Source organism: Antedon mediterranea, chromosome 10, assembly GCF_964355755.1.
Source record: "Antedon mediterranea chromosome 10, ecAntMedi1.1, whole genome shotgun sequence".
Classification (NCBI taxonomy): Eukaryota; Metazoa; Echinodermata; class Crinoidea; order Comatulida; family Antedonidae; genus Antedon; species Antedon mediterranea.
In genome coordinates, this window is record NC_092679.1 from 6,654,640 (window position 1) to 6,680,949 (window position 26,310).

A 26,310-nucleotide genomic window follows, 5' to 3' on the forward strand; every position below is an offset into this window, starting at 1 on the left:
ATAGCATAATAAACATGCGCAGAGTCGAATAATGGGTGCTGCGCATGCCAATTGTGCTATAGTAACCAGTTTCATCGAAAAATAAAAAGGCCGAAAATTGGTGATTTAAAAAAAACAATCCCTGTACTATAATAGTACAGGGAAATTTTCGAAAAATGGCCAATTTTCGACCCTTTTATTTGTTTACATAAATGGTTACTATAGCATAACAAACATGCGCAGAGTCGAATAATGGGTTCTACGCATGTCAATTGTGCTATAGTACACTTTTGACATAAATGGTTACGGTACTATAGCATAATAAACATGCGTAGAGTCGAATAATGGGTTCTGCGCATGCCAATTGTGCTATAGTAACCAGTTTCATCGAAAAATAAAAAGGCCGAAAATTTGTCATTTTTTGAAAAAATCCCTGTGTAGTACAGGGAAATAAAAAGGCCGAAAATTGGTCATTTTTTGAAAAAAATCCCTGTACTATAGTACAGGGAAATTTTCGAAAAAATTGCCAATTTTCGACCTTTTTATTTTTTGACATAAATGGTTACTATAATAAACATGCGCAGAGTCGAATGATGCTTTCTGCGCTTGTCAATTGTGCTATAGTAACCACTTTTGACATAATTGGTTACTATAGCATAATAAAGATGCGCAGAGTCGAATAATGCGTTCTGCGCATGTCAATTGTACTATAGTAACCACTTTTGACATAATTGGTTACTATAGCATAATCAACATGCGCAGAGTCGAATAATGGGTTCTGCGCATGTCAATTGAACCAGTTTCATCGGAAAATAAAAAGGCCGAAAATTGGTCATTTTTTTGAAAAAAATCCCTGTACTATTAATAGTACAGGGAAATTTTCGAAAAATGGCAAATTTTCGACCCTTTTATTTGTTGACATAAATGGTTACTATAGCATAACAAACATCCGCAGAGTCGAATAATGGATTCTGCGCATGTCAATTGTGCTATAGTAACCAGTTTCATCGAAAAATAAAAGGCCGAAAATTGTCATTTGAAAAAATCTCTGTACTTTAGTACAGGAATTTTTTCATATTTCGACCTTTTTATTTGTTGACATAAATATATGTCTATAAGTGCGTATTTTGGCCATTTTTGGAAAAAAAAATGGCCATATTTCGACCTTTTTATTTGTTGAGATAAATGGTTACTATATGTCTATATGATGCTTATAACGCAATATATGCACATATATAGCAATATTATTGCATAATAACAGTATTTTAAAAAGTGCGTATTTTGGGCCATTTTTCGAAAAAATCCCTGTACTATTATAGTACAGGGATTTTTTCCAAAAATGGCCATATTTCGACCTTTTTAATTTTTGACATTAATGGTTACTATACGTCTATAAGATGCTTATAAACATATATAGCAATATTATTGCATAATAACAGTATTTTAAAAATTGGTCATTTTTCGAAAATTTCCCTGTACATTGATTTTTTCCAAAAATGGCCAAATTTCGACCATTTTATTTTTCGATGAAGCTGGTTACTATAGCAAATATAACATGCGCAGAACCCATTATTCGACTCTGCGCATGTTTATTGTGCTATAGTACCCTTTATGTAAAAAAATAAAAGGGTCGAAAATTGCCACTGCAATTGTACTATATATAGCACAGGGATTTTTTCGAAAAATGGTCAAATATCGACATTTTAACATATTTATAATATTGAGGTAACATTCGCAGAACACATTATTTGCGTCTGCGCATGCCAAATTATGATATAGTGACCAGTTATGTAAAAAAATAAAGTGTCGACATTTGGGCATTTTTGAGAAAAAACACTGTTAGAGTTTATTTCAGAAAAAAACATATCTTTTATACTGTTATTTCATTTACTATAAATTTATTTTTTTTTAAACTTTAAATATTCAATTATGTTTTATATGAAACTAAAAGTTTGATTGTGTACAGCATCACAGCAATTGGTTACATGCTTCAGAAGAATTCCGCAAGACGAGCATCTGTTTGTAATCTTTGAACCAATGAGTTATATTTAATCGGAGCCAATTCTTTATGTCTGAATAAAATAAGATTATATATAACTATATTGTATAACACCTACATAAATTTGATTGGAAGATTCTGGGTCACATGGCGTGCACTTGGGTCACAATAGTAAACAACATTTGGTGAATGATGAAAGTTTATATGTCAACTCGGCTTCACCTCGTTGAAATATGACCTTTTATCATTCACCTCATGCCATTATTTATACCATTACACTCATAAATATTCATTATTTGTATATTATTGAACTATATGTGTATAAACTATATCTTAAAATATATGTATTTACCTGTTTAGCCTTAGCTCCAGTATATGTATCCTAAACATGGCCTCGCTGCAGTATTCAAGATATTCCTCTTCGTCTTCCTTTAACATGTTTACCTGGTTCTGTTGGTACCACTGCTGTTTCTTTTGTAATTCAGCAGTTTCCTAATAACATATAAAAAAAAATTCTTTTAATGATAAATGTACAAAAGTCTATAAATGTAGATAATTAATGTGTTGGGTTTTTGAAAAGTGTATAGAGAACTTTATTATGCACATGTAGACAGACCTACTACTTAATGCCCCATCCAATGGACGATTGAATGGGTGCAGAGCATCTTGCAAAAGGACACAACATGGTAAAAGAAACTGGGGATTTTTTGTGAAATCAGACCATCAATGAATTGATACTATAGAAATAATATCCTATCTATCTATGGACAACATTTACTGGAGTGTTAAGTGAGAAAAAGTAACTTTGAGTCACTGGATGAAGCTGAAGAGATTTGAATTATACAACCATTTAGGCAGAAAATAGTTCTCGGTAGCATTGTCAAATGGTAAATTTGGGCAGACAGTTGAAAGTACAGTGGCGTAATGGCTATGAGTGCTCACTGGGTAAACCAAGGAGCTTATGGGGGCCCCTGACCATTGCTGAGAGGAAAAAAATCAGGCATTAAAATATGATGAAAAAGGCTGAAAACGCCTGAGGCCTCCAGTGTTGGAAGGCCACTTAGGGTTTCTAAACCAGGGTCCTCAGGCCTAGGCTGCGTTACACCACTGTGAGAGTACCTTTTCAAATCTAGCCTGAATAAGATTAGCCTTATCTATCAGTCTGTGTTTCAAGTCAGCAAGGCAATCTAACTTCAGCTCCATTGCTTGGTCTTTGTTAAGCCGTTCTGGGTCTCCCTTTTGGGCTAAGAACGGTGCCAGATAGTCAAGTTCCATCTCCTCTCGTCGCTTTTTCTCTTCAAGAAGTAATTTTTCCTACAAAAGTAATAAAAATGTCAACTAAAATTTGGTATTAAGAGAGCTGGGGAACCCTCCCTGAGGGGCATAAATAAGGGTGTATAATCAGGAACAGATCCATGATTTGTTTTACTAAAATATAATATTATTAGTTTATCCAAAATATAAATCATAAAACAGTTTTATAATTGCATATACTTAGCTGTGAAAAGGGGGAGGGGGAAGCATGTGACCCTGCACTCCCCCCTCACCCTAGATCCTCCCCTGACAGATGACATATAATAATTGAATGTATAGTTTTTACTTACTCGGTCAAGCCTGTGCTGTTTAGCTTTCTCATTTCGTTCGGTGTCATACACAGATATAACCAAATCCGACCTGGCCTCCTCATTCAGACGATTTTCAAGAATTTCTCGAACCTATTAAAAAAAAATGTATTACCAAAAAACTAATCTATTAAAAACGATTCCAGTTTTTTTTTAAATAGTTCAGGACGTCTTTTCATAAATCATTAAGAGAATTGTTTAAAAAAATATATACCTCTTCTTCTGACTCTCGTACTGCTAACACTGTCTTATCTTCCAGGCTGACCATATCAACCAGCATGGTATACACCTCTAAATTTTTAGCATTTTTTTGATGTGGGTTCACTTGGAATGTCTGAGTGAGGTCAGGTGCGAATGACAGAATAGATCCTTTATCATTTGCGTTAGGGGGTTTGATAAACTCCCTCGTGGATGCGGTAATGTTGCTACTCTGGTGGTGGAACATCAGCTGTATTCGATCATCTTTGATTTGGAAAACCAACTCTGCAATGTCTTCATTGGCTGATTTTTTTGGGTTTCGGTGAAATTTGTTGGTGATTTTCTAGACAGAATATTATAATAATAAATTAGTAATTTCTGTATTTCAGTGGTGGATTCGGATTTTGAAATATGGATTGGAGGGGGATCAGGACCTAACAATTATAAAATGACTGAATAGTTATGTAAAAGAACACAAATATAATATATTTTATAAAAAAGTCTGAAGCGAAGGCATAATAAAAAATAAATAAATGAGGAGAGAATAAAATGCATATACTGTACCAACCAATATTGGCCGTGGATTGTGACTAGGGGCTGCATTAGCTGGTTCTAGCTTCTTTGGTCTCTTCCCAAATTGAATATTCCTGTAATGAAGAAAATCTTGTCTATTGGTGAAGTACTCTGTCATCGCCATTGCCGTTTCTTCCCGCTTTACAAGTCCGTCGACACGAGAATGGTGATAGAAAATCATAGTTCTTTCAGTTTCTGGACCTGGTGTCATTGCCTTGTAAAGATGCTCTGTAAGATTTGAAAAATAAATATAAAAATGATTTGTTGGTGTTGAAAAATGCATTTCCCCAGGCAAACACATTTTCCACGTACTGTACTTAAATTTATGTTAAAAGCGCCCTCTATAATATTATATTTTTTTAATGTGTATAGCGCCCTCTATTGTTTGGCTATGCTTTTCTAAATTCTCTGGATATCACTTTTTCAAATTTGGACCTCCGAGAAGTCAGACAATTAGAAAGTTTATTACCTTTGAGGTTCTGCTGTCTTCCTTCTTTGTAGTATTCTGTAATCTGTCCAGATCTGTGATTGTGGAACCTCATGTCCAGTTTATCGGCTCTGTGTGCGTACCATTCCTTCACTTGAATTAATTCTTTCACTAATAAAATTAAATGAATAATTATCAGATACTTTATTCCAAACACTCTTTGTGATATTTCAGTAAACTAGTATTGTTTAGCCACTGTTGGAAAGCAGAGTTTAGCAATGAAACTTAACTCTATGGCCTACACGTGTCTAGTTCACGCTCTAGTTAATATTATACCGTCAACATTAAAATACTAACTTTCTCTGTCGTGATATATGCTTAGTCTCGTTATAAGACCGTCATCCATTAAGTAGCGGGCAAACTTCTCAAGTTTGGATCTTTTGTAAAGAATTGTCTTCTTTCCTTTCGGACATCTTGACTGGAACTGCTTCAACGTCAAGTTAATAGGGCTGACCCACGAGGGCGGCATATCAAGATGCTTTTCTTCCTCTTTCTCTTCATCCTTAAATAATATTAACAATTTGTAAATATTAAGTACTGTATGTCTAAATATGGCAAGTATGTCTAAATATGGCAAGTATGTCTAAATATGGTAAGTACTGTATGTCTAAATTTGGCAACATGTCTAAATATGGTAAGTACGTGTCTAAACATGGCAGGATTTCTAAATATATTAAGTGCGAGTTTGAATAAAGTAAGCGGTATGCTGACAGAGGAGTATGGAGAAAAATGTCAAAAGAACTACGTACCTCTTCGTCGTCAAATGCTTCAAGCTCATCCTCATCAGCAATCTCTAAAATTGGTTTCTCGTTGCCCGGAAACATGTACTCCCACCTGACGCAATCACCAAGATCAAAAATCAAGTCCTACCAAGAAAAAGTAAGTTATAAATAAATCCAATTGAATATGAACCATACTATACCAGCTCCAAGTGATCAAAAGTTTAAGACATCTGCATATCAAGCAGAAAGTTCCAGGTTCAAAATCTTGGTGCGGCAGCTTTTTCTCATTCTCAGATTTTCTCCTCACTACCATTTTAAAAATGAATTAATTTCCAGTATATCTCTGGCCAATTTTGAGTTCCTTGATTATATGATTATTAGTATTTGTTTTATCTACGGAGACTGTACATACATCAAGACTTGTGTGCCATTTTGCTGGTGAACATGGTTTTAACTAGACAGTACATGCTGGTTGAGTACTAACTCTTTGAAGTATCAGTGGGCGTAATGTAGAGACCTGGGGCTCCTGGTTTAAAAACCCTAAGTGGCCCTCCAACATTGAAGGCCTTGGGCGTTTTTAGCCTTTACCGACATATTTCAATGCCATAACCTCAGGGGCTCTGGGTTTAGTGAGCGCTCATAGCCATTACGCCACTTAATCAATTATAGGCCTATACAATCTTTCAGTTTCAAGATTTGATTTCATTCCTACCTTGCATCCATTAGAGCAATCTTGCATGTTGACATAGTAGTTGGTGTTGTTCCACAAGGATTCAATGCCGTGGAACCTTTCATCATGTGTGAGGTAGTAATTGCCAGTAAACGGTTCAATAAAGAAGTTTTCTGGTACTTCACGTTTTCCTGCCAACACCAGCACCCAACTGTGTATTCTAAGACCATGTAAATCATCTGCTGGTGCTTTCTCTAGTTCCTACAAATATTGGTAAACAACATTTAATTGGTATCGTTATTCTTTCTTTCTTTCTTTTTTTATTATCCATACAAAACAAACAAAACAATATTGTAAATGAATATAATACAATGGATAATTAGAGCTGGAAAATAGCAAAACACTAGTCAATTCCAACCCCACAACACTTTAAGTTAAAACAAATTATAGTTATTCCTCTTTCATCCCATTGGGACATAGAGAAATTCTTGTAGTTTCTCCATAACAAAATGATTAAACTTTTAAGGTCATAAATAAACAGAACACTGAGGCAACACTGGACCTCCAGTTTTCAGTCCAAGAAGCCTTTTTTTACAACCAGCTCTTATGGTCAATTAATGCCTTGAACCTGCAATAAAATAGATGTGGCCTCAAGTGTCCTGTTTTAACTACTCGGCCATTCAACCATATTACTTTCATACAGTAGTTTACCATAATATATAATACAGTAATGTGTATAAAATAATTAAAAACATTGTACGCATTCTAACCTCCTGTTTTTGTTCTTCTTCAAGTCGTTTCTTTTCAAGTTCGTTTTCGATTTCTTTCGTCCGCCTCATTTCTTGCTTACGAATAAATTTACTTTGAAGATCCTTGGGAGGTTTAACGGTGTACTTCTTCAACACCTTCTTTTTCTCTTCTTCTTTAACCTGAAAAATATTATTTTTTAAATCACAAGGAACATGGCTGGAAGAATAGGAATATTACTGATTTACAACAAACATCAGACATGCTATAGTATCTCCGAAATGTGTTTCAAAACAAATTCTGTGATGATCAAAAACAAATTTGGATGCATGTTGAATTATACTCAAAAACCTTTAATCCGTTTGAAATTTACCGAGTGCATGGGTGTTGTAATTGTTAAAGCCAATCATAGTGTAAAGAGCTTATAAAATAAGCACATATGCAGTACCTCATCCTTCTTTTTTAGCAGCGGGCAAATTTCTCTGATTTCATCACACAGTGTTGTCTCACGGTTAGCATAGCCACACACAACATATGCATCGTAGCCTGCTCCCAGAAGAAACGAACACAGTATTGTACTCATTTCAAAGCTATTTCCCTGCTGTGTCTCAAGTATGGTGGTTGGTGAACGTACAGTCCTAGGCTATAAAAGAAACAGAAATCTTTCCATTGTTTTATTCTTTGCTAAATTACTGGTGGGGTGGAGGGGGCTGGGGGGGGGGGGGAGAATGCACAATAGGAATGAAATAACATTTATATATACACTGTATATAATACTGTAGGTTTTTTTCTGTTTTGTTTGTAGTACTGTACCTACCAATTCTATCGGCGAGTCCAATGGTTCAAATGTGATGTAATCTGCAACAAATTCGGCACAGCCATCATAATTATATAGTTCTTGAAATGGTAGTAATGTTGGTTGGATTGTCGTACACACGAACTTCTCAACTTTGCATTCATTCGAAGGGTTTAAGAGCAATGGCTTCCTGTCCCGATAAAGATGTACAAACTGACGACGAAAGTTCTCGGCATATTGTAAAATCAACCTTTCTTTTGCAATATTTTCTTTGTATGTTATTGGGAATCTATCCATATTGATGATTGGTCTAAATGAAAAAAATAATAAAATAAAGAAAACAATTTCTGACAATGATCTAATATTAATAAATTAGTATCACATTTTTTTTATAATATTTATATAGATAGGCTAAAACTAGGCTAGCCTATTCTATTGTATTGTATTTCTAGGCCTAGCCTAGCTAGTAGTAGGGCCTAGCTAGTCTATATGATGAGTATTGTCTAGCCTATAAAATATCCATAAACTCACGTGTCAATTTTTGGAGGGACATCTATATGTATTTTATCAAGCTCTTCTCTCATTTCTTCAACACCTGCCAGAGCTTCGGCGGGGATTTCTTCTGCGTCTCCGCCTCCATTTTCCATTGTGTCAGGTTCGTCTGTTGTTGTGGTCAGGCCTAGCTGTGCTGCTTGCTCTTCCTCCATGGTAATAACTCGTTGTAAAAATATTTAGAGTCTTCGAAATACAAAAATAAACAAATTCACTTATTACAATGTTTACTCTAAACTATAATCCTATAAAAGACAATTGTAAATTTGTTGTCCGTTTTCTGCACTCGGTGAATGCTTTGCTTATCATGGCCTAGCAACGCAAACAACTATTTATTGAGCATGCGCAAACAAATCTTTTAACTGGATGGGAAATCCCTATTCTATTGTTTCGCGTTTTGTGATAATCATTCCTTTCATAGTGCAAGTGCTGTGGATAACATTTTGGTAGTGCGTACTATTTCTATCTACTTGTATCATTTGCAATGGTAAATGTATAGAACTTGTGAAAAACATCCTTATACAAAGAATTGTGCTTATGTAAGCTTTTTGTGCTCTAAGATCTCAACATCATGAGTATAAAATAATTAGCCTATAACCATTGATTATAAGCACCTATTTCTAATGTCTTGTTATCTTTTAACTATATGTTGGCATCCACTTTTTTCACTTTCATTTCAATACAATACAATACAAGTGACAACAAAATCTTATTAAAGATTTACATACATACATTATTATTCAGATATTGTGTATTAGTATAGGCTACCAGTTAATGATGTTTTTAACAAAATATCTTCGTTTTTTCAGTTGTTCCCATAAAAATATTGTACATACTATAATTATCATTGGATATTGTATACGAAAAACAGAGAAAATTAAAACTTTATTTCTTAAAATGGTGGTATGCCTAACTGTTAAATTTAGGATTCGTAATTTTCACCCACGCGGCCGCTCGATTCCCGCCACACGAGAATCATATTTATTCGTTATTCACTACAAAATAAAAACATTTCATTAAATTCATTCAAATTATTTATACAAAAACAAAATATATTATTTATAATAGATAGATCGAACACAATTGGAAATGGTACAAGGCAAAACAAAAACCAAAACAAAAACAAACAAAACACATGCCAAATGAAACAAAACAACTCTTAAAATGCAACTAAAATACGACTATATTTTATAAAATTTTACAAATTTGCATATTTGATGGCATTCTTGTTATCTTATACGAGACCTTTGTAACTTGTATTGTCACTAATACAATGATTGGATGTCAAAAAACATTAAGCATCTCCCGTGTGGTCTAGTGGTTAGGATTCGTGGTTTTCACCCACGCGGCCCGGGTTCGATTCCCGGCACAAGAAGCTTGTGTTTTTTTATTATACTTTTCTTAAAAAGTAACAAACTACTGTAATTAGAATACACTGAACGCATTCATAAAAACAAAATATTTCATTATTTACCAAAAAAATGATTACTTAGACATAGAACCAACACCCCACCCCAATAGAATAAGGCAGGGGTTGATCACTTAAAAACATTTATTTAAATTCACTTAAATCGTTCGTTCACAAATAAAACACATTTTTTATATCATGCAAAATAAAAAACGAAAACAAAAATCCCCCTCAAATACAACTAACATTTAAAATTTTGTATTTATTATTTTTATCTAAAGTACGATTCCAATTTTGTTACACTTGAATGTTAAAACTAATATCATCTCCCGTGTGGTCTAGTGGTTAGGATTCGTGGTTTTCACCCACGCGGCCCGGGTTCGATTCACGGGAAGCATTAGTTTTTTTCAAGTAAAAAAACGTTACACACAAACTATTCAATAAAAAAATATTTTCAAACATAAATGTTACTGAGTAATTCGATTTGGCATTGGCTCGTTTAACAATACAAGGGTGACCTTTGACTTTATTATTGCCTTCCTTTTTTAAGTGATCCACAGTTCCTATGGAACATTCGTGGAAAGAAGAACTGACATTTTATTTGGGACGTCATTGTTAAACAGGTTAGTGTTATATAACTTACATGGGACAGAGAGTTAACTCCTTACATGGGTGTGACAGGGTGCGGTTGTAAATGTCATCTTTTATTCGCTGTAGTTTTAAACAGCCAGTTGCGATAAGATAATAAATCACAGTCCTACACCAGTGCTAATTTAAATTTGTTCTATAAGGTATTTATTTAATTTTTCTAATTTTAATGTAAAGTTCATGGAAATATAACTCTAATGATAGTTGTTGTATCGTAGCCATTTAGTAACGATATTTTCGCTTTCGTAAAAGCATGTTTGTATAATTCACGAAATTGTTTTTATTAGTTTTTTTATATTGTGTAATGCTCTCAGATTATTATCATTACATTGGTTGTTTCGATTGGTCGATCTGAAACCTATAAGTAAGAAAATAATAAGTAGGATATTATCATTCATGCTTTGTACATTACCTGATGAGAGTGGCCAGCTTTGCCAATTTGTTATTTATATGTGTTATGATGAAAATAAGATATATATAATAGTACTGTAAAAGCAATATTACTTTCCATGAAAAACATCTAAGATCCAGATCCATATATAACAAACATGCACCGAAGAGGATTCAAGCAATGTGCTGTATTCTAACTAATAACATAGGCCTACAGTGTTTCAAGTACCGTGTGTCATAGAGTAATACTCTATAAAACTATGTAAGTGTTTCAAAACAATGTATTCGATCTCATATATTAATAGACGAAGTTTCTACTGACACTAATTTAAAATTGTGATGCGCCCAAATATGGTAGTGATATGACATCATCATGTCCATATATGGACACATCACTTGTCACATAAAGTTTGATAGTGTAGACAGCTAGCTTTTGTAAATCAATACAACTCAACAAAACAGGCGTTATGTCAGGGGTTGGTGGTGTTATCATATTCATGTTTTTGTGTTGATTACAGGATGATAAAATATTAATAAATAAACAAAATCATAACAAAAATTCAATCTGTAACCCTATTAGTACACACATGACACGTGATCTTTACCTCTATCACGTCATTTCCAACACTTTAAAGAAACTGCGAAAAACTGAAAAAAAAACTTGTATAGAACCTATGATTAATAACGTTACATTAAAGGGAACTACTTTGGTACACTTAGGCCATTATACTATATTTCCGCTTTAATCCGGATGGGCATGGTTGTCAAGATGTACAGAAGAGGGTCAAATTAGCTCATAGGTCGATAAAGTCGTCAAACCTTTAAGCGTGTTCCCACTAGGGACGCAACGTAAAACGCAATCTACGCAACGTAAGCAAATGCCCTTCTAATAATTGTGTTTGCCCCCGCCTGCGTGAAATCAAACCTGCGATATTTGCAGCACTATTGCGTCGTCGGTTTCCACTTGTGATTACGCAATACAGCACTTTGCATCAATACGTCGCTGCGTTGCGTCGCTAGTGGGAACCAAGCTTTAGAAAAATACATGGGTGATTCTTCAGTAAGTGTCTAATTTCAGGTTTATAAAAAAATCGTTTTTAAAACTTGAATTTTTTTAAATTTTAAAGTTTATTCAGCAGATAAATGAACATGTATTACATGGCAAGCGTATGTTTGGCGCGATCTTTATTATTATATATTTCGTATTTTATTCGCATTAAATACATGGTACCATGTTGGTCATATCCGTCACATTTATGGAATATACACAAATAGAAAAAATAACGGTTTAGGAATTATAAAATTATTTCCATTATTAATTCTTTGATACTATACAGTATTTTTGTTCTCGATTAATCAAAAAATGATTGTTTTAACATTTATTAGTATGATGTTATACGTTCAAAACCATTTACTATTCCAAAAAATAATGAATTTCAGAAAATAGGATGACTGTCAGTGATGTTTTACAAAATTCTGTTGACATTTTAGAAGAATATGGTTTATATTTCAATTATACCACATAATTGCGTTCATTACTGAAATATTTGAGGATTTTAAAGGATAAAATATCCATGTGACGGAGATGAAACCATGACGGAAATGACTTTAAGATATGATTTGAATATGTTTATTGACCAGAGTCACATATATTTACAATGTAATAACATAATAAAGATAAACAAAACAAAATGTACAACAAAAAAAGGCCCTGGCAATAACAAAAAGTCATATCCGTCACTGGCCGTCATCTCCGTCACAACGAAACATTGGGAAATGTGACGGAGCTGACCGTGACGGAGATGATGTATTTAGCTTAGAACAGCCCAGGATCACCCCGTAGGCATGTCTGACAGCGGAGACGGAGTACATACTTCTAGATACCGTGAATAAATTGTACTTCCAATAGAAAAAAAAATCAGAAATTATAATTATTTAATGAGTTCTATACCGTTCGGATATGACATTGAATAAAGGTACGCAACTGTAATTTTTCTAAAACCTCGTTTTATTAGCTTTTTTCCTCTTTTATTGAAAATGATGTGCGGCTAGTTTTATTTCAATATCTTCGTATGTTTACAACGCACAATCAATTTTTTCCCCGTCGTTTATTAAACTGTAGACGGCACATTTAAATTATGTGACGGATATGACACAAAACTGCGGGACAAGCTTTTTCCAAACAAAAACTTAAAAGTTTGAGATTTAATGTATGTACAGATGTATTTTGAAGAATAAAATCGCATGATATCATGATTAACTAACTTTTTACAATATTTTCAATAACAAAGTCCTGTTATGAAATATATACAGCGATCATAAAATTGAAGATGTACGATCGGGACATGAGGTTTTAGGGGGTTAAGTTGCCTGAAACATTTTTATAAAAATTAACAATATCAATGTTATTATCTTTGGTTTATGTAATTAATTATATTTACAATAATGATGATTATGATATAAGTCAAGAATTTTTATTTTTGAATGATGAATTTTCAGTCTCTATCTCACCAAAGTATCGGGACACGATTTTAGACACTTACTGAAGAATGACTACAGTACTAAACTTATCAAAATTTTCGCATTAGGAGAATAGTCCAGATCCCTATGTATTTTCGTGAGCAGATCATGGGGAAAGTGTAAACATTGTGTTTTATGAATATTTGAATCATGCTGGTTATAAAAACCCATGTTGTCAAATTTCTAAAATTCATCTTTGACCTCTGACCTCAATTTGAATGTTTTGACCCATTGAAAACAAAATGGTCATATCTTTGCAAAGCTTATTTTAAATGAAATAATTTTAGTGTCAAATTATTTGGGAGATGCATATTAATATTCGTTCTAATGGAAAAGTTTGTCCAAAAATGGCCGGAAGCATGATTTTTGGCAATTTTGACCTTTGACCTACATATCATATAACTCCGTAACTAACAGTTGGACAAACTTTAAATAGGGCTCAAATTAATCTGAAGATATATATTTCTATTCAGTCTAATAAGAACTTTTTCGAGAAAATGACCCAAAATATTCTTATTGACCTTTGACCTGTACAGGTAGTACACATTCCTACAGTCTTAAAAACTATTGGCCGTAAAAGGTTTTTTTTTTTGTGAAATTGAGCTAAAAGTCCATCTTTTTGGTTTAATAAAAGCTATCTAGCAGATATTAATACACAAAATTCATATTTTATTGGATAGATATTATGATTATCTTTCCAATAAAATATGCTGTTTGTGTAAGAATGTCTGTACAAGATTGTTTTAAGCTTGGTTTAAGCTTGGTTCCCACTAGAACGTAACGCAAGGACGTAAACGTAACGCAAGCGTTTTAACCAATGACAAGCGAAGTTATAGACAGTTAGCAATCACAAGCGAATAAGCCATCGCTTGTGATTGGTCAATTCACTTACGTTGCGTTACGTCCTTGCGTTGCGTTGCTAGTGGGAACCACGCTTTACCCACTAGCGACGCAACGTAACGCAACCTACGCAACGTAAAATGCCCTTACAATAAATGTGTTTGCCCCCGCCTGCGTGTAATCAAATACGATGTTTGCAGCAATAATGTTGCGTCAATACGTTGTGGTGTTGTTGTCATTGGTTAAAACGCTTGCGTTGCGTTTACGTCCTTGCGTTACGTTCTAGTGGGAACCAAGCTTAACTAAACATGAATAACCAACAAACCAACCAACAAAAAAAGATATTAAAAATTAGTCACGTATTCTTTACACAGAAATAGCCTAGAGGGGTTGATCATGAGTGCTTGTGATTGTTTTGAACTCTGCTATCCACCGTCTGTTAAAGACATTTAGTTGCATAGAATAATTAAACATTTATTATCGTGTTGTGTCATTACAAATACATTGACTCAGCATCTTTTGATTCACAGACTTACCTTCAAATGAAAAGTTTATACCGGTGATGACGTCATCGTACGAGACCTGGGCGGTGTTAAACACATCTTGTAAACTCGTTAACGAGAAAAACACTTCCTACCAACACGGAAACAAGGTGCGAATAGATAGTATGCTCGTCGTTTATGATTAATCTATCTCAATAACTAGCCGGACACGTTCTTGTTAGGACCACGAGCTACATATCGTCAATAACATAATACACGCGCCAAATCCAGTTTAGGTCACACTACATGGAACCAGGGAGCATTAATGTCGTCGAACTATAAGGTAATTAACAGGTTTAGGCCTACACAAATTAATTGTACGTCGAGCATACAGTAGGCTAGATAATTAATAATCTTGATGCATCTATTTTCTCCGAGTGTTAAGAATTGTTCTAAAAATGTAGGCCTATTGTGACTGGTGGTACGGGGTTTGAAGTGTTGGTTATTCTAAGCTATTGTGTAAGATGAATTGAATTATGTGTGGTAATTTTGTCTTAATATTTAACGCATTGAACCAGTGGTTATACAGACGAGTTATTGAGATGTGGTAACGGCCGTTTTTATATGCTAAAATAATGATATATTTTAGTTTCAGAATGACTATGGGAAATAACACGCATTTTGTGACGTCTGTTTAAAGTTTGTCATAAAAAGATCTCGGAAAATATTTGTGATCAAGTAAAGAAGGCAGAAGGGGCAACGCCAAAAAGGAACCATGGGTTGTCCCATGTCAAAGAAGATCGAAGACTGGCTATTGGCAAGAAACTCTAAAGCACGGTATTGGAGGGTTATAATGCTTGGCTTAGATGGCTCAGGTTTGTAGGCCTACTTTTTATTCCATGCCTAAAACTACAAGTCCTAGTCGGCTATAAAAAGGTGTTCTTTGAGCGTGCCTTGGAAACATAGCTTAGAATAAAACACTAATTACTCAAAAATAGACGATACATTTTGTTTGACAAACTGGATTATTTTGATTTATAATTAAAGTTATAACCATAATCGGTTGGACCGCCCGGTCTTGATTATTGCTTAGTATCCAATGAACCCGAATAGTCTTCTATTTACGGTGGTTGAAGAAATCTTCGTAAACACGTGTTATACATTTTAGTCTATGTATTATTATTAATTGTAAAATTAATTACGAACTTACTCGACCTAAACTAATATTTAGAGGACATTTAAAGGAAATATTTCATTGTGAAATTCTGACATCAATGGTAAATGGTAAAAATTAATTGTGCGCCTCTCACTCGTTTGTGTTAAGGTCTTATCTCAAGACGCTTACATTTGATAGGCTTGCATTATTGTTAAATTTAACTTGATTTATACATCCGGTAATTAATAAATATTTGTAAATGAAAACTGATTATGAATTCCTATTCTTATTTGGCACAAGTTAACTCTTTCATCAAATTATTATCTAATCTTCTACCAAACGAGTTAGGACAAATATGCCGATTAATAGTATTAAGAATTCAGTAACTTAAAATTTGTACACCGTAAACTCACTTCCAAAATACGTCCTTTTCTTATCGTAAACATGTTTATGCAAATATAATATGTGTACTCTATAAATTATTGTCATAACTCTTAAATTTTTATAGATTTATGAGAATGATTACATTTCACAAATAATATTTATTAAGCAAAGAAACTAATCTGTTATCGTGTTCTACAACCGGTCTAAGTTTACGATGTTTAATAATCGACAGGCAGCAGACAATGCACTGCATTAACATCAGGAAGTATTTGGGCAAAAAATCCCGAAGAGACACGTCCGCCGAAAGATGAGTTATCGAAATAATGATTATACCGTTTTTTGTATAAACAGACATACATGGCTCATCATAACATGTGAAAACATGTGTACGTTTAAAATCTTTTGCAATACAATAGGCCTACATAATATGATTTTCAATTTATATTAAACGACACGACGTTATAATATGCTATTATAGTTTTCGTAACGCGGGATTAATTGAACTAGAACTCATTGGCGGATCTAAAGGGAGCGCTAACATATAATATTAAAAGTCTGTCAAAATAAATATCAAAAAGTAGTTAACTATATAATCTCATATTATCATATCATCATGCAGCTTCAATTGGATCCGCCCACCATCTCCTATATTCAGTTAATGTTTTTTTAAATTATGGCATATTTATAAAGTCTGGGATAAATACACCAATATATATATAAAGGGTTATAATACGGTAATAATGGATTAGAAGAAGTTCACCACATATACCAAGAGACACCGTTGTCTCCAAATAAAGTCCTACGTTCCCGTTATTACGCTTGGTTCTCACTATGAGACGTAATACAAGGACGTAACGCAACGTAAGTGATTTGACCAGGGAGTTGTTATAACTCCCTGATTTGACCAATAAGACGCGGTGGATTATTCGCACTATGGCTTGTCATTGGCCAACACCCTAGAGTTTCATTTACGTTTTTGCGTTGCGTCAAACTATGACGTAACGTAACCGGAACACCATTAGTGTAGGCCTACACATGATATACGAACGTGTATATTGAGTAAATGGTAAACTTTAATAGGCCTATAAACTGATAAACTGATAAAATACTTTTATTGCAACTTTAGGGTTGAATTATACAAAAATATATACTTATACTTAAATGAAAAAATATATCAAATCCATCAATCCTATAGAAATTGACTAAAGGTTGTAGGTCTACACCACACCTAGAAGTATATTATAGAAAACCACAAGCAAGGTCATACACTATTTAATAAGAGGAAATGATTGCAAAACGGAAATGTTGTATAAAAAATATAATTATTGAAATACAAACATAGATGGCAGAAAAAAGAGATCTTTATATCAAGCGGTAGGATATAATACCAGCAACGGAAACCAAACATATTACCTACCGGTAAATTTTGAACCAGAAGTGTCAATGGAATAATCTATTTTCTTCCTGAAAATATTTTTCTTCCATCATCGATTACACTAAACGTATAACGAACAAAACATTCGTTAAAGCATGAATGTTTTATTTGATAAGAAGCTATATAACATAATCTTGCTGTTAAAAGCCACAATTGTTATGAATAAATTATTTAGATCAGGTTAGTGTTCGAGATGATAATGACGTTGCCAAAAATGAAATTCAGCTATCACTAGACAATCTGTTTAGCCTAACATGAATGTAGCAAGTTGCCTTCAACAATTTCTAAAGCTCTGTCTACACATCTAACTTTATGTTACAACAAATTTGATCACACTTTTTTTTGTCAAACTAGTTTGATGGCGTAGACAGAGATCAATCACACCAAATACATGAAGAATAATTTGTAGTGTCCTCAAAGGCGGATTTTCTTTCTAATTGTTACCGTACGCGCTACATCAATAATCAAAATCTTTTCCATTTTTAGGAAAAACTTCAATAAATGCAAAACTAGACAGAGATATAGAGAAGGTATCTGGACCAACCCGAGGATTCACTGTGGCAGACATGGAGTTTGATGATCTCTCGAAACTGAATGTTTGGGAAGTTGGAGGAGAGAAAGAATTGCGATCTTCTTGGGACTTTTATTTCTCAAATTCAGAAGGTAATTTATGAAACGATGATTGGAAATGGTTCTAGTATTAGTATTAGAAATTAGTACTGTGGGCTACTATGGGACACTAATGTAATGTAGGCCGATGAATCCTTGTCATGAATCCTTGTATGCACCGCCATTCCAACGAATGTATAATTTGCTCATGGTGGAATAAAGCATTGTTGAATCAAGATTGTGTTTCATCTATGCATAGAACGATTAAGTTTACTAGGCCTCGCCTACTTGTTGACGGTTTGTTTTTACAATTTAATAAAACTTACACTACCGGCAATATTTCAATACGACCATGAACTGTGCTGTAAACAACTTATCGAAGACATCGAACTCTTCATGCCCTCTTCTTGTTCTTAAATTTAATCTTTTTAATATTATGCACGTTTATTTCATTAAAAAAATCATATGTACGTACATAAAATTCAACAGCCACGTCATTTGGCTGCAGGAATTCGTTTGTTTGTGAGCCCACAAGAATGACTTCCAACGTAAACAATATATATATATATTTTTTTTGTAGCATTAGTCTTTGTGGTTGACAGCAGTGATTATAATAGAGTGAATGAAGCGAAAGATACTTTAGACGGTGTTCTCCAGCACCAGTACTTTGAGTCTCAAAGAGATCTTCCAGTTGTTGTCATTGCCAACAAACAAGATGACGAAGGTAACCACTGATGTTGGTAGTCTTAAAGCTGTGTGCTCTTTAACATCTTAAGCATACCTACTTGTAGTCCTATACAGTAACATACCATAACATAGGACAAGTTAATTTTAAAGATTCAATTCCTTGTGAGAACAACAAACATGGCATTAGAACGAACGGCTCAACATTGAATAAGTGATGAGACATAGTATCGTCTGCTCCAAAACTTGGTTACCAAACTTGTGACCAATCACAAGCGATAGTTTGGATGATTCATCGCATCGTGATTGGTCAAATTAATTACAGTGGGCTTACGTCCTTCTGTATGGGAACCAAGCTTTAGAGAGGAGATTGTTAGTTTTCTTAATTTAGAATATTTAATTGAAATATTTATTTATCTAGACATAAATTTCAACTTAAGCCAAACATTTATTTATTAATGATATTACTGATTATTTGTTTCACTTCTACTTCCACAGATTCAATGTCTGCCTCTGAGATTCTGTACAAGTTAGAGGTGAGTGTAGTGTCTGCAAAGCGACCATGGATCGTCACAGGTGCTGTTGCAAAGACCGGAGAGTGTGTTCACATTGCGTTTAAACTTTTACATAGCGTGTTATCACGTGATATGGTAGAATTACTACCGAGTATGGACAAATCTGGCGCGCTTGGGTACAAATCATCCGCTGATAAAAACCTGATTACGAACATCGCCAATCTGACGAAGGTGTACGAAGACCTGAAACAACACCACGCACGTTTGAATTTTCTTGACGAACGCGTTTGAATTCTCTCTAATGCGTTTAAATTTTCTCAGTAAACGCGTTTTGTTCGTAGATGCGAAATGCATTAAATGTTGTTATACTGATTAAGGCTCTTCAACAAACCGAAAACAGGAAACATTCGAAACTTACATCAGCTAAAATAATACATTTTCGATTACGAATAATTATATGCAAAATAAAAGCAACCAGGAAATAACCATATAATAACTTAAGTAAGCGTTTAGCTATTAAGAGTAATTTAAGGTAAAGTTTGGTTCGCACTAGAGACGCAACGCAGGGACGTTTAAAGCGCAGCGTAAGTGATTTAACCACTTAAGCGATGGATCATTCGAACTGTTTTTGGTGATTGGTCTCCGTGATCAAATCGTTTGTACTATTCGTTGCGAATGCAATAGACGCTACGTAGCCGTGCAATACATAGTCACATCTCAATATGTTCAATTGGTAGCGATCTTTAGTGTAGTTGACGGACATAAGAAAATATGTTCCATAAATTAGAAGAAAAAAAACGGAAGGAAAAGCACATATTGCTATTTTTAATACAAACCTTTTTGAGAACTTCTTAATATTAGGCCTAATTGTTACTAGCAATCAAGTTACGAGCAATACCCAAATAAATAGCTGGGCCTCTAAATTGATTATTAAATGTTAATAAAACCTATCAGACTGAGTGCCCACGAACATTATCAAACAGAGAGTGAAAGCGGTCATATTATTTGTTTTTATAAACGCAGGTTCCTGGTTGTTGATGTTACAAAGTCTAAGGAGGAAAACTGATAATTCATGGTTTGTAATAGTGGGTTAGTCATCATCTCACTATGTCGGTCGGTTGGTTGGTCGGTCGGTAAACACTAACTCAAATTTGAGCACGCGACTGCAACCATGTATAATATGACCTTTTCAGTTATCTTTGACAAGGAATGTTTAGGTAATGGTGTACACCTAATGTACACTGCCAACGAATTCAAGAAAAGTGAAGTGTAGTAAACGAAACAATCTAATGTCAACAGAAATTATTATTTTTAAACAAATTTAAAGATTTTATTCGGAACCAGTCAAATTTATTCAATAATACAATGTTTCATGCTACAGCTTGCTGTGCGAGTATACGTACTGGTAGCTAGCTACTTTGCTGAAATATTACTGTATGACCTGAATGTTTCCAGAACGCGCAAGTGTCTATATTTCTGGAACTAGATTTTCTAGCCTTTAATTATCTATTTGGAAAATCCTATAATAGCTATCAGGAATAGGGTTTGGTCGCCTGATTAATACTGCCCACGTAACCGTTATTTAGTAAGTTAGGCCTACTTTTATTCATATATTTGAATTACTTGATTGCAACAACAACACGGAAGTTTTCTTGAAATTATTATTTGATGAACATGATTTTTGTAAATAATACGTACTTAGTGTTTGCAAAATATCTAATTTGTTTGCGTAATTATTATATTTATTGTTTGGTATGTTCCTTTTTGCCATTACTACATGGCATTTGTACAAAGAAGTAATTTAACCTCCATGAAAACACTCAAGAAAAATGTATAAAACATTGAATGCTAAACACAGTTGACTGAATTTGCTATAGAAATGACTACCATATTTGGATATATCACTACCATATTTGGGCATATACTACTTTTTTTTCAAACTAGTTTGATAGTGTAGACAGAGCTTAAGTCATCGATACTACACAGTTGTTGAAAAGTCACTGCGCATGCCCAGAAGCATAACCTTGTTGAGTTGAATTGTCAATCGCTGTTGAATGCAGAAATTGTTGAACTAACATTTTCTAAATAGGAAAGATATTAATTGCAATTGTAAAAAAATAAACATATTTTGTAGTATAACTATACCTTTATTTTTCAAAGGTTTCATTAATAAATAAAAAATCGATCATGAATTGTGATGCTTTTTATTTGTGATTAGTATTACATGAAAACAATATAGTTAAATTGAAAAGAAACTTAATGCTAGTAGTTTTAAAGTAAATAGAATCCTTATTACGTTTCATGAATAACATAAAGTATTATAAAGGAAGTGAGTAAAACACGGTGCCACAAGTAGTACGAATCGTAACTACCTGACCACACGGGAATGTATATAACACCTTGGTAAGTTAGATGCCTATTATTATATTAGTATTTATAGGCCCAGCTGTCTTAAAGATTGTGTCAAATCTCACCAAAATTACTCCACCATCCTTACTAATACATAATGTAATGCGCATGCCCGAGCGACTTAAATAAATGAGCTTCACCTGTTCGTACTTCAGCATTACGGTGTTGTTTCAAAAAAACAAAAGACAACACCTTACCTGAAACACATGGAAAATGCCATTTTGTCACTGCCATCTGTAACGTCACCAAAACCAAACCAATAGCAAATAGTAGGCCTAGTAACATAGCCTTGTAGTGTACCCGGACCCCATACCTTCAGCATCACTGCAGGTGAGTTATACCTCTACCCCACTGTGTGCTTCTTATTCAAAATCGGCAGCTGTTACTGAGGTTTAAACGTTACAATTACATACAACAACAGGTCTACTGATGCATGCATTAGACTACTGTATTCATAAGTCGAAAAGGAAAAAGAAAACACAAGCTTCCCGTGCCGGGAATCGAACCCGGGCCGCGTGGGTGAAAACCACGAACCCTAACCACTAGACCACACGGGAGATACAAGTGACAAAAGAATTTCCTGTAAAATAGTACATAAAATATAATCGTATTTTAATTGTATTTGAGATTTTTTTAAAATTTTCCACGGTATAAACATGGGTATTGTTTGTTTTTTAAAGCCATGTAGGCCTACCAGCCAATTGTGTTCGACTTTTTCCATTCTATCTATTATAAATATTATTATTTATTTGTTTTTTTTTATTTGTAATTATTATTATTTTGTGTTTAGTGAATTATTTGATTGAATTTAAAAAATGAAATGCTTTTCCTTTATAAGTAAATACAAAAATGTGAGCTTCCCGTGCCGGGAATCGAACCCGGGCCGCGTGGGTGAAAACCACGAATCCTAACCACTAGACCACACGGGAGTACTTCCAATCATTGCGTTAGTCACTTGCATGAGGGAAGTTATATAAGTCTCGTACTGCAGATAATTATTTTTAATTTAGTGTTTTTTCAATTAAGGGGGATTTTCTTTTTTATTATGAAAAGTACAACCGAAACGATAGAATTAAATACGTAATGGATCATAAAGAAATGTAATAGTAATGTAAATATAGTGATATTTGATTGTACTTTAATGGAGTTTTTCTTTTTGCACAATATACTGTAAAATGCTCTGTAAAAAAGGAAACCTTCCCGTGCCGGGAATCGAACCCGGGCCGCGTGGGTGAAAACCACGAATCCTAACCACTAGACCACACGGGATTGGATGATAACAAACCACATATATTCAATCTTATCTAACTAGCCAAAATTGCATTGAATTGCGTAACAGCCTGCTGTAATTATTGATTTGTTTTAACCTCATTGTTCACTTATATAATACAATGGCGCAGCCGGTGAGGTTCATTCAACACAAACCCAACACAGGACTAAATACTGGGTATTCATTAATCAACTTATCTTCTATTAAAGATGTATTGTTCCCCAAAAACAATTAAATCAAAGTATGTCATTTTGTAGTTTTAATAAAATTAATAACTTCCGTAGAAATGGAGCACGTAGTGAAGCACGTAGTGGAGCTGTAGCTTGGTGGTTAACGTGCTTGCCTTCCAATCCCAAGGTCCCGGGTTCAATCCTGACCAAGTGCAGGGTTGTAACTCATCTCTTTCAACTCCACTCCCTAAGCCTCAAATGAGACTTAGTTTATAAGCACGATAAATTTTTAAATTGTTTATCCATCCTGTAATTGGCGAGTTACTCGCTGTTGGATGAGTATGATTAAAAAAAATAATTTAAATAATAAATTAAATTCAACCAAAAACCTGTTGGCTGGCAGCCAATTTGGCTATTTTTTGCTAAATTTACAGTTTTTTCAGATAAATAATTTGTTTATCAATCAAATTATTTGTCTAAGTGGATAACTATTATGTGACATTATAATGGCTTATTCAACAAAATGTTTGTAATAATTATTTTTTCAGACAATACACCTTTAAAAGATAACTTTTTAGTCACCGTCTCCGCGCCATGTCACCATTTCAAATGGAAAATATAAATACAAATATCAACACTTAATATCAAAATATTTCATTTATTCAATTCTTGAAAGATAAAGTTTTACTTTGTTATCCAAAAATTACACATCTCGTATGATTATTACAAAATACAAACTGTATCCTATCGTGTTTTAACACGGTTAGTTTTAAATATGGAATAAAACATTTTTATTATTGGTTATCCGCTCTTGGCGGATAACCCCTTGTTATTGTCAGGATCTTTTTTTTTTTATTTTTTTTCTCTTTTTTTTTCTATTTTCTTCTTTCTTTCCACGAATTTTGTTGGTCGCATATCTCTAATTCTGGCCAACATAAGATTGTGTAACTTTGTCATAATATTGACCTGTAGCGGTAGATGTGCAGGACGTTTCGTTTTTTGACTTTAGAGTCGCGCAGCGTAAGTTAAGTGCGATTTTATGAATTTCAATGATTGATCATAGATTAAAAACTATAAGTCATTTTGTTTTGAAACTTAGTGAAAATTTAAGTCATAATAAGCGCAAACTTTTTATGGATTAAAAATGGCATGTTTCACAGAAAATTACGCGCGCATGCGCGTTTAAAATTTCAAAATGCGTAAAATCAATTTCTAATCAACTTTCTACGCGTTTCAGGTCATTTTGAGCATTTCAAAAATTCCCACGAGTGCGCAGTTTTTTTACGCGCGCGTGCGCACGTAGCGCAAAAACATCTTTTTTTTGCTTGATTTTTGTTTTTTCAGCCTTTTCTAGTAAATTTACCAATTTTCAATCAATTTTGATTTAAAATCACGTCATACGAGCACGCAGAATTGAACAATTTGCGCGCGTTTTTGAAGAAAAAGTTCAAAAATTTGTCAAAATTATGCCTTTTTTAAAACAATTATAGATTGTAAACTACGAGGTGAACTTTTTTTAAATTACACATTCTGGAAGTTGATGAGTTGTAGATATCGAATCATGAATCGATATGGCTAACAGGACATAGTGACGTCATCGTATGGCCACTCAAATATAAAATATAGGATTTTTGTCTCTTTCATCATAGCTAATCACATTTAATAGAGCGCATCTCCACTTATCCGAATTCCATTTCCCCCATTTTTTTATATTGTCTATGCCAATCAATTATCTTTCGCATGATATACCGTTTTTAAAATTGTGATGACGTCATCATGTCCAAAAACGTCAATAACTTGGGCCACTTATTTTCACATATTCTTCACTGTATGTAGTAGGTATACAGTATATAGTGTATACCGTATATACTTAGACGTGACTCAAAATAGAGGGCACACTAACATTTTTTTCAATGGCATAATCGTTTTTCTGCGCGCAATATTCTAACGTATGACGTGCACGTGGCTTTTGCGCTGCGGATAACCTAACTCGTCCGTAGTGACGAGTTCAAATCTAGTTAAATATTTGGTATTGTTTATGCGGTTGCAACATAGTTGATTGGTACTAATATAGTTACAATGAATACGGTGTTCAGAACCATAGAGTGTTCTGTTATCGTCATCATTTAACTATAGTTTTAGTATTATTTTATATTTCCCTAATTATTTATGAAAGTAGTATGCAAATGGATATACGATATTGTATCCACTCATGTATAAATATATTATAATAAAATTCTCTTTCGTAAAATACAATAAATATTAATTTGCTTGCTAGACTGATTTTTTTCCCTTTAGTTTCTATCGGTTACTCCGATATTGTGCGTCCTCTGAAAATATTTATTTGTTCACTTCGTCTGAGAAGAAGTACATAGATATTTATTAATATTAAAAGAGTTTGTGTGAATAAAATAGTTTTTTCTTAAATAATAATTTTTTTTTCTTTCCGATGTCAAGTTGTATTGACAGAGCGCCACCTACTGTCTCACAAACAATCTAAACTTGTCGTAATAGAATGTAGGCACATGGATTAACTATCAACCAATCAAAATCCATCTTTGTGAAATGCATACAATTTTAAAGTGCAGTAATGAGACAAGTTGCCAATTGACACGTGATACAGCCATGGCCGTCTTGGAGTTTGCTTGCGTGAAGTTCACTTTCAGCGCGGGAAAAAACAGACGGTAGTTCATCTTTGCCTCTCTCTCAACAGGATGTTACGTCAGCAGGAGCTTCAAGCTTTCAACAAAATTAACAATCTTGGAACGCGTTTATTGCCATTACGTTGTCGTTTCCAAAACGCGTCATATGTTCAGCTCACACGTATGTATAACGTAACGCGTCATATGTTCAGCTCACACACATGTATAACGTACTGTTTGGTTTATAAACGGGTTTGGTCGTGTTGTTTTTGAAGAACGCTATACGACGACCTAAAATGAGAGAAGTTTGATTAAATCAATAATTGCTTTGCTGTGTTTATATTTCTCTATTATCCCCAGCTATCTACATAGTTAAATTAGATAGAAAGTACGGTACAATGTA

At 33.9% G+C, this 26,310-nt stretch overlaps 3 protein-coding genes and 4 non-coding genes across 7 annotated transcripts in view; 2 read left to right on the top strand and 5 right to left on the bottom strand.

The window, feature by feature from the left end:
- Nucleotides 1-1,336: 1,336 nt before the first annotated feature.
- LOC140060030 (dynein regulatory complex subunit 7-like) lies at nt 1,337-8,671 on the bottom strand. Its single transcript, XM_072106065.1, has 14 exons — nt 8,325-8,671; nt 7,815-8,103; nt 7,446-7,640; nt 7,021-7,179; nt 6,293-6,511; nt 5,608-5,724; nt 5,156-5,360; nt 4,841-4,969; nt 4,367-4,599; nt 3,815-4,141; nt 3,583-3,693; nt 3,098-3,292; nt 2,331-2,470; nt 1,337-2,051 (listed from the first exon to the last, which is right to left on the bottom strand). The coding sequence occupies exons 1-14, from the start codon at nt 8,498-8,500 to the stop codon at nt 1,970-1,972; spliced, it is 2,577 nt and encodes an 858-aa protein (XP_071962166.1). The 5' UTR covers nt 8,501-8,671; the 3' UTR covers nt 1,337-1,969.
- Nucleotides 8,672-9,648: 977 nt separating this feature from the next.
- Nucleotides 9,649-9,720, top strand: Trnae-uuc (transfer RNA glutamic acid (anticodon UUC)). Its single transcript has one exon. It is a non-coding gene; the product is annotated as a tRNA-Glu (tRNA).
- Nucleotides 9,721-10,335: 615 nt separating this feature from the next.
- Nucleotides 10,336-21,602, top strand: LOC140060799 (uncharacterized). The gene is made up of 6 exons (XM_072107149.1): nt 10,336-10,376; nt 14,682-14,976; nt 15,283-15,508; nt 18,095-18,271; nt 18,798-18,941; nt 19,400-21,602. The coding sequence occupies exons 3-6, from the start codon at nt 15,409-15,411 to the stop codon at nt 19,705-19,707; spliced, it is 729 nt and encodes a 242-aa protein (XP_071963250.1). The 5' UTR covers nt 10,336-10,376; nt 14,682-14,976; nt 15,283-15,408; the 3' UTR covers nt 19,708-21,602.
- A 708-nt stretch (nt 21,603-22,310) lies between these two features.
- On the bottom strand, nt 22,311-22,382 carry Trnae-uuc (transfer RNA glutamic acid (anticodon UUC)). Its single transcript has one exon. It is a non-coding gene; the product is annotated as a tRNA-Glu (tRNA).
- A 300-nt stretch (nt 22,383-22,682) lies between these two features.
- Trnae-uuc (transfer RNA glutamic acid (anticodon UUC)) lies at nt 22,683-22,754 on the bottom strand. The gene has a single exon. It is a non-coding gene; the product is annotated as a tRNA-Glu (tRNA).
- Nucleotides 22,755-23,022: 268 nt separating this feature from the next.
- Nucleotides 23,023-23,094, bottom strand: Trnae-uuc (transfer RNA glutamic acid (anticodon UUC)). The gene has a single exon. It is a non-coding gene; the product is annotated as a tRNA-Glu (tRNA).
- A 1,010-nt stretch (nt 23,095-24,104) lies between these two features.
- Nucleotides 24,105-26,310, bottom strand: part of LOC140060032 (extracellular tyrosine-protein kinase PKDCC-like) — a 32,289-nt gene continuing 30,083 nt past the window's right edge. The window contains exon 8 of the mRNA XM_072106067.1: nt 24,105-26,198. Coding sequence (XP_071962168.1) covers nt 26,116-26,198 — 83 coding nt within the window. The 3' untranslated portion in view covers nt 24,105-26,115. The remainder of the gene's footprint in view (nt 26,199-26,310) is intronic.

What these genes read in the sequence shown, in the direction of transcription:
- LOC140060799 (XM_072107149.1), top strand. Translation starts at nt 15,409, where the DNA reads ATGGGTTGTCCCATGTCAAAGAAGATCGAAGACTGGCTATTGGCAAGA. An exon ending in GCTTGGCTTAGATGGCTCAG is followed by an intron (nt 15,509 to 18,094) that starts GTTTGTAGGCCT and finishes TTCCATTTTTAG; the next exon opens with GAAAAACTTCAATAAATGCA. An exon ending in TTATTTCTCAAATTCAGAAG is followed by an intron (nt 18,272 to 18,797) that starts GTAATTTATGAA and finishes TTTTTTTTGTAG; the next exon opens with CATTAGTCTTTGTGGTTGAC.
- LOC140060030 (XM_072106065.1), bottom strand. Translation starts at nt 8,500, where the DNA reads ATGGAGGAAGAGCAAGCAGCACAGCTAGGCCTGACCACAACAACAGAC. An exon ending in CATATATCACGACAGAGAAA is followed by an intron (nt 4,970 to 5,155) that starts GTTAGTATTTTA and finishes TAATTTTATTAG; the next exon opens with TGAAAGAATTAATTCAAGTG. An exon ending in CTGGAGCTAAGGCTAAACAG is followed by an intron (nt 2,052 to 2,330) that starts GTAAATACATAT and finishes TATTTTATTCAG; the next exon opens with ACATAAAGAATTGGCTCCGA.